The 11017-nt window shown below is 39.5% G+C and overlaps 1 protein-coding gene across 1 annotated transcript; it reads left to right on the top strand.

The window, feature by feature from the left end:
* The first annotated feature begins 818 nt into the window (after positions 1 to 818).
* mcmbp (minichromosome maintenance complex binding protein) lies at positions 819 to 11015 on the top strand. Its single transcript, XM_053501604.1, has 16 exons — positions 819 to 1000; positions 1296 to 1381; positions 1499 to 1639; positions 2959 to 3000; positions 3384 to 3477; positions 3609 to 3734; positions 3904 to 4058; positions 4807 to 4904; positions 5002 to 5171; positions 5265 to 5388; positions 6728 to 6845; positions 6938 to 7103; positions 8042 to 8175; positions 10116 to 10280; positions 10479 to 10567; positions 10699 to 11015. Exons 1-16 carry the CDS (start codon positions 943 to 945, stop codon positions 10823 to 10825), a joined length of 1893 nt encoding a protein of 630 aa, XP_053357579.1. The 5' UTR covers positions 819 to 942; the 3' UTR covers positions 10826 to 11015.
* Positions 11016 to 11017: the final 2 nt, after the last annotated feature.

Below are 11017 nucleotides of genomic sequence, written 5' to 3'. Positions count from 1 at the left end.
AACCATATATCTGAGAGTTGTTCAGTGAGCAAGGCTCTGTGCAGGCTACGGAAACTGTAATACAGAATACAGAATACAAAGACATTCTAGATAACTACAGTATGTGCATCCAACTTTATGGCAACAGAAGATCCACATGTGACTGTAATGATCCACGTCACATACTGCCACATACTGTCCACATACCTTTGGCTGCAAAGTGTAAATGAACATACATAAGCGGATATGATATATTTGCCTGACAAACTGATTTTCAGTCAATGTGACACTGGGATAAGTGTAAAAAACGACTTCACTCTGAAGAAGCAACGTACACTATGTGGATAAAAAGTATTTGGGCAAACCTGGTAATTGTTGAATTCAGGTGTTTCAGTCGGGCCCCTTATCCCTAGTAAACAAAATTCTAATGATTCAGGCTGAATCATTCAGCATACCAAGACATTTTGGACAACGCTATGCTTCCAACTTTGTGGCAGGTTTGGGGAACTATAATTTCCAGTGCACAAAGCAAGGACTATAATTTGATGAGTTCCGTGTAGAAGAACTTGACAGGCTCACACAGAGCCCTGACCTAAACCCACATAATCCTACAGAAACACTCGAAAATCCTGTGGACAGCCTTCCAAAGAGAGTGTAAGCGGTTATGGCTGCAAATTAGGGAACCATATTAAAGTATTTCTATTTGGACACAATATCATGGCAGGTTTGGCCAAATACTTTTGTCCATAAAGGTTAAGGAGAGGCCTTAGACTGTGAGGCGTTGCTACGCACGCGCCATGGGTCATGTGACTTTTTTTCTGCGTGACGTCATTTTCCCGCCACGGTGAGTCGCGTGCGGGTCCGGGCGGAGGGTGCTGTGAAACGTGCTTGGAGCAGCATTGTTAGCACTTTTTTGTGTTGTATTTAATTTCATTCATATTTAATTCTCCGAGACTCGTGGCTATGCCTTCTGCTGAGGACTGGATCAATAACCCTCTGGGTGTAGTCGATGGAATTTTCGGTAAGAGACAGAAACCAAGACTTGTTAAAGCGTTGCGGTGTCCCGGTGCAGCAGTTAGCTCGCTAACCACACTGACACCTTAGTGTTATTGCCGTGTATGATTTAAACTGGTGTGTGTCTCCAAAGTGTTTCTGTGTAATTATGTGCATTAAGCAGAGTTAGCATGATTGGCTAGCTGCGTTGTGTCTCATTGGCTAGTAGCGTGCTAGTTAGTAGAGCTTAGCCACAGGTCCGAAACACACAGTCTCATGTTTAGCAGAAGTTGGCTTTCTACTCCTTTCTTTGTGTTTTTCAGCTCAGTGCAGCTCCAGTCCAGACTGGGAGAAAAAAGTAGTGGAGTTTTTCAAAGAGAAACTGAAAGTAAACGACGCACAGTCCTGGGTAAATGTTACATTAGTGTGTGTGTGTGTGTGTGTGTGTGTGTTGCTTATCTGGCTCATTAGATTTGTGTGTTTTGTGCATTATGTGAATGTAAATTAACACACTGACGATGTTTAGGTTCCCTCTCTGAATGATGTGCCTCTGCACTACCTGAAGCCCAACAGTTTAGTGAAGTTCCGCTGCATGGTCCAGGACATGTTTGATCCTGAATTCTTCATGGGGGTTTATGAAACAGTGGATCCTTCAACAAATGCGAAAGTAAATCAAATGCATCAATGCCTTTTTTTTTTTTTTAACAGCTCTGTTTTCTCATGTGTTTATGCGGCAAATCCATACTTTCAGGTTGTTGACACATCAGTTTTTTTTTTCTCTCTGTTTTGCTATTAAGGTTTCTCGCAAACACAAGTAATTTTTTTCATCATGGTTAAATATTGCTGTCAAGGGTGGTATTTCAACTTTACTTAATGGTCATGCATTCATAAGGGTAAATCAAAAATTCACACACGCTGTCTGCCAAATTTATTTTAATTACCTTTTAGAAAAGACACACAATTTTCAACATAATCTCCTTGCCTTTTAATACATTTGTTAACATGCTACTGTAGTTACTCAATAAAAAAATGTTACTGTCTTTACTTCATCAGAAGTGAATCTTTGTTCTCATAGGGCTGCTTTTAGGGGACTAAAATCTGATGGAGCAAAATCAGGACTATAGACAGGATGCCTTAAAATCTCAAAACAAAGATTTCTCAGAATGTCAGCAGTGTGGGTAGAAGTATATGGATGTCCATTGTCATGCCAGATCGCAACACCCATGAATAGCAGTACTATGCTTTTAATTCGAATTTAATTGACGAAAAAGTAGATGAACTTTTAAAAAAACTTTGAAAAAAAAACCCCTTAAACCTTGATCCGAAGGCTTCAACTCTTCAATAGCCATCTTACTGTGATGAGCAGTGTTGCTTGTTGAGCCTTTTTTCTTGATAATGTTTTAATACTGGCCCTTGAGAATCCCAGTAAACTGCAAGCATAAATTGTTTTTGCTGATGTTTGACTTTTGAACTTGGTCGGCAATCGATATGCCGCTTACTCTCAGGTTTGTAGTGATAAATTCATATCTCATCAGCAGTAATGATTGTCTTTAAGTGACATTTGCTTTCCGTAGAGTATTGGTCCAAATCTTGTTTGCGGATATTCAAATGCTTCTGTTTATGTTCTTCTGTGAGTTGTTTCCGCACCAGGTACACCTTCAGACCACATAACTTTTTTCGTGCAAATCACAAGGGATGCACCATTTTTGCTCACACCTTTACAAAGGAAGTAATGTATCACGTGATGTATCACGTTCACACCTGCACAGCAGTGCCTGGGGAAACAGTAGCCTTAAAAGAAAAATACTGACAAGACAGTGCATCCAACAGAAGTTTTAATATAACAGTTGTGTGGGTAATCTTTGACCCACCGCAGAATTCACTGAAATTTGCTTTAAAGTTGATGGAAGATACATGTATTTCGTACAGAAGCGTACATATATGGTGAAACTTATTATTTTTTAAATGTTTGTGTTTATCTTTCAGGCTTTGCGGTGTGGAAAGTACAAGGATGTTACTGACTGTGGGGTGAGCAATCGTATAGGGATTGTTTATTTTAAATTTCTGATTACCAAAATGTTTATTCTTCTAAATAATTTTTCCTTTGAGAATTGAGCTTGTTAAAATGCAGTCAGGTCTGTTTTTATTTAAAATAAACATTAATTGTTCATGTAAACATGTCAACTTGATATTGACTCTTAAGAAGGTTTTGATTAAATGGAACCACAGTAATAATAAATTAATTATGAAAGTCAACTGCAGTCATTGTACTTTATAACTCTATTATTTTTTGCTAAGAATTACTTTCTGTGTATAGTTATTCGATTATTAAAATAACTTAGAGAACAAGTTGTTTCTTCCACTTTCCCAACTCAGACTTTTATATCAAACAAAAATGTGTCAACTTTTAGCAGGTGGATTTTAACTCAAGAAATGCTGTCACTTCAGAGAGACAGACGTTTTATTGTGTCCCTATCCCAGGAGAATCTCAGTGGGTGAAGGAAATATCCTTTTGATGGAAAGCTGTCAACTTTTAGACAATTTTTATTTATTGTATTTGACAAGCATAGGAATTTTTAGACTGCACGAGAAGTCTTCTGGTGTTGCGAAGTCTTTGTCTTTAACTATTCTGAACAGCTATGCTGGTGCCAGTCAAGCTCGAGTAGTACCTTCCACATCCTACACCCCAAACAGGCACAAACGCAGCTATGAAGAGGATGAAGAGATGGACGCACAGTCTCAGCAGAGTGAAGAAATTACTGGTATTTTTTTTTTCCTACCACATGCAGCCTTGACAAAATTAAGTAAAATTATCTCACAATGTTAGACATGTTTTGTTTCTTTGTTTGTTTGTTTTTTAAACTTTAAAACAAAACAGAAAGTTCAAGAGCTTTTCAAAAAGTTTGCTAACATTGTTTCTTCTCACAATAGGACCACAGAATGTGTCTGACTCTCACAGGAATATGGACTCAAAACGCTTAGAGACTGAAGCTCCTAGTCAGAACACCTCTCCCGCGCACTGCTCGTCTACACTTGATCTCAACTTTCCTTTGCCTGGAGAGAGAGGTCCTGCCTGCCTGGTTAAGGTAGAAAACTTTGTGCATCTAAATGTAACTCACAAATGGTCAAGTTGCTATTCATTTGCTCAGCTCTGCGCATAAAATATTATCTGCGCATAAAATAATTCATTAATCCTAAGATGTATGTTTTGCTTCCCTAAAATATGAGGTGGTTTCAAAAAGTTTCGAGATTAGTTTTGTAACACGCCAACAGATGGTATCACAAGGCTGCACGTACAGTCATAGGGAGCACTGACCTTTATAAGTCATTGTTTCAAAAGATGTCGTCCTGTGTACATCATGAGCTGTACAACTGGTGCGAATCTGACCGTGTGCATTACCACTATGGCTATTTCATTATGGAAGGCAAGTTAGAACAAAGAGAGAACATGAATTTCTGTGTAAAACTGGGCAAATGTGCCACAGAGCTGATTGAGGTTTTTGAGGTGTTATGAGTGGCATGCGCACTTAAAGAGCGGAAGAACATCACTGGAAGATGACAAGGGATCAGAAAGAGCATCAAATTTCAAAACCATTTGGCAACTTGTGCATGACAATCATCAGAGAACAATCCACAACACTGCTGCCATTGTCTGTCCAGGGAATCCTCATGTTTGTATTTGAACATCCTAGAGGACAAGAAGGTTCAGTAATCAGGAAATAAAAAGTGAACCTGAAGTTGCATTAATGCACTCGCCTTGCTAAAGTGTGCTTACGATCGCTTTTTTGAGATACAGAACTAAGTGAGCACTGTCTCTTTGTTTAACATTTGAAGGTGTACAACGAGTGGGACAGCTTCAAACTGAATGACATGCTGGAGGTCTTTGGCATTCTCTCAGTCGACCCTGCCCTCAGCATGGTAGCTGAAGACAAGTATGGCTTTTGTTTGTTCAAAACTATTCGTTTAAAAATTTCCATTTTGTTATGTTTTCAAGAACACAGTTTTTATTTGAAGAGTTATGTGTTGCAGGGAGGCATCATCTTTTCTAGACCCTACAGAAGGCATGGAGACCGTGGAAGAGCAGAGGGCTCACAGTCCTCCTGCATCACTCGTGCCTCGACTACACATGCTGTACGCCGAGTCGCTGCAACACAACAACCCGCTACTGCCCTCTGCCGTCTCAAAGGACAAGGGAGCCTGTAAGACTGCGTATCAGATTTTTAAAACTCTGCATTGCTTTGTCACCTTATACGATTTCTAATCTGCTTTCTCTACACCTGCTTTTCCCACAGTATTAAACAGCCTTATAAGCGAGATGAGCACAGTCAGAGCCGAGCTACTTGCTTACCTCACACACATCTTCCTCGGTGACTCTCTGGCTGCTGAGTACCTCATTTTTCATCTCATCTCCAGTGTGTGAGTGAATCATAGCACCACCCAAAGCCTGCGTCTCTAAGGGTTATTTTGAATAAACACTTTACTCAGGGTGTAGCAGCAAGAATTGCAGTGTGATATATTTTTATTTATTTATTTTTTTTACCATTACAAAAAAGGATTGATCCATGACTATATCAGATCACGCAGACAAACACTATGGACAGTCCTTAAAAAAAAAAAAAGTCCTTTTTTTTTGCTTTATTTGCTATATTAAATTTGTATAAAAAAAAAATCAGAAAATCATGGGATAAATTAAAAGTTTAAAAAAAGTTAAGGTTAAAAAAAACTTGAATCCTTTTATCACTATAACTCTATTATTTTTAGTCTGGATCCTGATGTTATCTATACTGATTTTACACCACAGAGCTTATGAATTCTCAAATCTAACTTGTCATTAATTTTTTTTCCCCCTTGTTTTTTCTTTTGGCCCCTTTTCATCTTCTTTTGTTAAAAACATGGGGGTTTGGGCCATTAGGCCAGCCTCCACCTATTGATTTCGTTGTAATATGAGAACCTAGATAATTTTTTGTTGTTGTTGTTCTTGTTAACCTTATAGGAAAAAAGAGGGAATGGATAGGAATGAACGTGTCACAAGATGCATAATAACACGAAGTAACTTGTAACTTTGGATGTTTAATCTCCCATTTGAGTGGCGCAGCAGTAAACCGCTCGCCCATATGATCCGGAGATCGCAAGTTTCCTGGGTGATTACACCGGGTGATCCTTAGCCAGGAACTAAGGGAGCAGTTTTGTCGTGCACCCTCGGTCATACAGACATTAGCCGATTGTGGCCGTCTGTGAGCTCGCACAAGTGGAAGGCATCGGATAGCACTTTCCTCCAGGTGTGTTATGCCACTTCCTAACGTGAGCAGTGGCTTAATGTGCAGTGAAGGTAGCATGCTAGTTGGTATCTCTGGTTGGTATCTACCAAAGGTTCATCTTTAAAGCCATTATATTGTTCATAAATAAATAATAAAAAGGTGTTCATGAGGTGAGGAATAACACAGATGCTGTTATTGAAAAATAATAAACTTCATCATGGCAAGAGAAATACTCTTCTCATCAGGACACCTCACACCACCCCATCTTCTAACAGTACACCCCTTCGCTTTTTAGTCATTACTTAGTCATTGTTTTAGTACGCCGTATCTGTACGTTAGTCATACTCTGAGCAGCGGGCATGTCGTTAACCTGCAACAGTTTATTCTGTCCGTCTTCTTGGCCATCTCAGACTATCTGTTGTGCTGCATGAGTCATGCTGGCTCGAATTATCGACTAAAGCCTGATTCCTCACACTGTATTCATAATCATCTGGTAGGTATGCCAGACGAGATGTTCTTCCTCTGGGTAAATTTGCCCTTAATGTCAGCGGCTGCCCCCACGCTTCTCCCTACACCGAACAGCTCTACCAAATCATCCAGCAGCTTGTACCATCTGTGAGTACTACACAATAGGTGTTGGAGAGTGATTGCTTTCCTATCATGTCTATATTTATTCTCTTAATGACCGAGTTGTATCCTGTGTGTAGTCATACCGGCTCTGTATGAGTCTCCACAACATGAACACGCAGCGCATGGTGCCGCGGAAAGACTACACAGCTAACAGGCTGGTCAGCGGCGCTCTGCAGCTGGGCAGAAACACCTCTCTGGTTCTGGATGAGACGCAGCTTGAGCAGGGTCAACTGGACACAACAGGTCAGAACACATCATGTCACAGCGCCGTCGGTTCATGCTGTTGTATAGTGCACACAAAAGATTTTAAAAGGACATGATGTTGACAAGGTTGTGTGAAAGTTTGAGTTTCTAGTCTAGCAACCGAAGTGGTTTGATAATAAAGACGCAAATATGCAATCCGCTTTGTTTTAAGCATAAAAACAGACTTCAATTGGAATTTTTTAATCTGAAGGTGTAAAGGTTTGTAATTTAAAAAATCCAAACACTGTTCATTTCATCTTTATTAGATTTACAGGCACATTACACTGCAGCTGTTGAAAGATGAAAAATCAGGCATTCTGACATTACCGTAGCTGTTAATTCCTTTTGCACGATGATTCTGTTTATTTGCATAGATTTTTCTTCGCTTGTGCTGGATTTAATGCCTCTGGTGGCATTTTAAACATCATAGCAAACGGAGGCTGAATGTCAACCTAGATAATATTTTTCTAGCATGCTGAGTACACACACACACACACACACACACACACACACACACACACACACACACAGTGCAGAGTGACGGAAGTCGGTCTGCCTGCTTTTGGTTGGGTGTTGACACCGTAGAGCTGTATGGCAAAACAATAGTGGAGTGTTGCATTACATGAGTCACGCCGACTGGCATTTGTCTCTGCGCCTCCTGTTTTTAAAACTCACCCACATTTCCTCCCAAGCTAACTTTTTATGTATTATTAGAAATCGCACATACATATTGACGGGTTGGCTAAATATATTTATCCTGGTTTAAAAAAAGATTTTATTCAGTTGGCACAAGCAGAATTTTTATCCACATGAGTAAGTCATGCGTGTGTGGGGCAGCTCTCATTTGTTCACATCTCTATTATAAATTTTAATAAGTAGCTCACATGCTGTCACCCATGTGTATGCTATATCAAGCCGTATGCATCTCTGTGGTCTAGGCGTGCGGAACATCACAGCATTAGGAAACCTGATCTCCTGGCAGAAGGTTGATTACGACTTCAACTATCACCAGATGGAATTCCCTTGCAATATTAACGTGCTCATCATGTCCGAGGGCCGATCGCTGCTCCCGGTAAGAACGCCAGGCTGTACATCTTTCTCTTGTTTTTGCACAGTTGGACTCTAGAGGGCCGGCAGGGAGGAGAGTGCCCTTAGTTCATCGCTAAGAAGATGTGGGTGGGGGTGCGCTCTCGGAAGGCTGACATGCGCATTGCTGAATGTTTCCACAGGCAGCTGTAGAGACAGGCTGATATTTCTGTTTCGATCCACTGAGACCTTGTCAGCTCTCTGGCTGGGGTCTCAATGCTGCATCACGCTGACGCTAAACACCGTATGGAATGTGCTGTGCTATTCCTGTGTGACTACTCATAAGGTTACCATGGCTGCAGCTGCACTACAAGGACGGGAAGGGGGCCAGGACAGACTTTTCAGCTAAAGAACTGCTTAATATTAGAGTTTAAAATAGCCGGTTTTATTAAAGCAGTTCAAACTCCAGGGTTGTTGTATCGTTTAATGCCCTTATAACCTCTATAAAGGAATTACAATTATATAAAACTTGCAAGAAGTGTCGCATCATAAAGACTAAACTGATAATCACAATTAGTCTCCTCAATATGAAATTAGTATTATAATTATTCTTGAACTTGCACTCACTAGCTACTCAATCATTTCAGATTTATGTAATTACCCAATTCAGCCACCCGTGTGGCAGCAGTGCATAAAAATCATCAGATACAGATTGAGAGCTTCAGTTAATTTGCACATCAAATGGGAAAAATGTGATTCTGATGGCTCTGACCATGGAGTGACTGTTAGTGTCAGACAGGCTGATCGGAGGATTTCAGAATCAAGTTGAGATTTTTCCACACAACAGTCTCCGTAGTTTACATTTGTTACAGTCTAAATTGAAGATCGTAATGCATTTATTGAATAACAAATTAATGTTCTGAAATACAATAGTAATTGTACTTGCCTGGTCCATATTTGCCATTTTTGTTACACACTGAAGGGCTATATATATATATATATATAATTTTTTTTTTTTTTTTTTTTCAAATCATATTTACCATATTTCATCGACTAACCCATGCATATTTCCTCAACCTGCTAAAATTACTTTCTGGTCTGTGCTACTGCCAGGACAACACCTGATGTGCTTTTAAATTGCACAGCACACAGGCATCGATTTTAACTGGCAGGCTACAGGTCTGCTGTGAATTCCAGGAATAGTGTGAAAATGTTGAGCTGTGTGCTAAAAAACCATTTCACTATTTAAAAAAAATAATTTTATTTATTTTATGCGCCCTGTACTCCAGGCCACGGGGTTGACACTTGTGTGATAGTGTCTTCTGATTAGTTCATCTTTTTTGACTTAGCATGCTTTGATGTCTGTTTGTTTACTTCGAAACTTCTGTTTATGCTGCTTATCTCGGGTAATGCGGGCTGATTTTACCTAGTAATAGTAATGCTCATGACAAACAGTAAAAAGAAAGATTTCGATACATGTTCTGAGCAGCAAATGTGTATCACCAGGATATTTGAATCCTAATTTTTGAGATAACAAAATTCTCACGCCTACTCGTGTACACTGTGAACCTGCCCACTCAAACCAGCCATCTGGCACCAACAGTCATGCCACGGTCAAAGTCACTTAGATCACATTTATCCCCCCGTTCGGATGCCTGATGTGAGCATCAACTGTCTGATTGGTTGAACAGATAACTGGATGATTGAGCAAAGGGACAGGTTTAATGACTGTAATTCAACAAAAAAAATTGTATGTTATTCTTTTAATTGTGTAACCTCTTAAGAAATACTTTGTAAAAACAAATGGGTATTTTAAAAATGAATAAACGATGATATGAAAGAGGAGGTATGGTTTATTGCATTCGTGTTAACATTGCTAATTAGCTAACTACTTGGTTGAGGACGATATTTAATTGATCCATTAACTAAATTCTTAACAAACAGACTAAATAATTTGTGAACTTCTCCATTAATTATGTTTTTCAGTGTGATTGTCAGGTACAGCTGCGTCCCACCGTGAGCCCCCCTAATCTAGAGGAGTACCTGAAGACTGTACAACATGCACAACTTCCATCACAGTTTAACAGATACCGTGTGTACCTCACCGCGGCTCGCTCACTGGACTACAGCATCTCTGACCAAATGACCAAGGTCAGCTCCCCCCCCTTCTCCCCCTTTGCCTTTGTGTATATTACTCTTGTTCTAAACTGTAGTCGTGAGTGGAATAATCAGTTGGTCAGAATTTGATATGTAATATATGATAGGATGATAATATGTTCATTGTTTCCATACCACTTTATAAACTTAGGATAAGTTCACCATCTGTTCTTTTATTTTCCTTAATGTTAGGCGGTAGAGGAAGACTTTGTTGAAATGCGTAAGGACGACCCTCAAAGCATTTCTGCCGAGGACCTGCACAGGATGCTGGTAGTCGCAAGGTAGGGTAGGACGGTTCATCAGATTAGTGTTTCTGTTTACTTAATAATCCTGACTTGATTCATTTGTATGAAAAACAAAAACAAAAAAAAACCTATTGCTCTTTTTTTTTTTTTTTTTTTTTTTTTTTTAGATTACTGTCTTTAAGCTGTGGGCAGACAACTCTTTCCAGAGAAGGTTGGGTGAAAGCCAAGCAACTCGAAATCCTGCGGATGAGCCGGACACAACAGCATAAATGTGTAAATGGCAACGAGCCATAAGCTTATTGTCCATGGGCTTCGGATTAACGGCATTGAGGATAAGACTTCATCTGTTAAGTAATATAGTGATCTCTTTGTACAGCACCCAGGATTTCTTTTTTTTTTTTGTTGTTGTTTTTTTTTACTCAACCCTTTTTTAAAAGGCATGAGGAAGTAAAATGAAATAAAAAAATGGGTATTTTTGAATATATT

This window comes from Clarias gariepinus, chromosome 8 (assembly GCF_024256425.1).
Source record: "Clarias gariepinus isolate MV-2021 ecotype Netherlands chromosome 8, CGAR_prim_01v2, whole genome shotgun sequence".
Classification (NCBI taxonomy): domain Eukaryota; kingdom Metazoa; phylum Chordata; class Actinopteri; order Siluriformes; family Clariidae; genus Clarias; species Clarias gariepinus.
The sequence above is the reverse complement of the archived record's forward strand: the minus strand, read 5'-3'. Positions and strand labels throughout refer to the sequence as shown.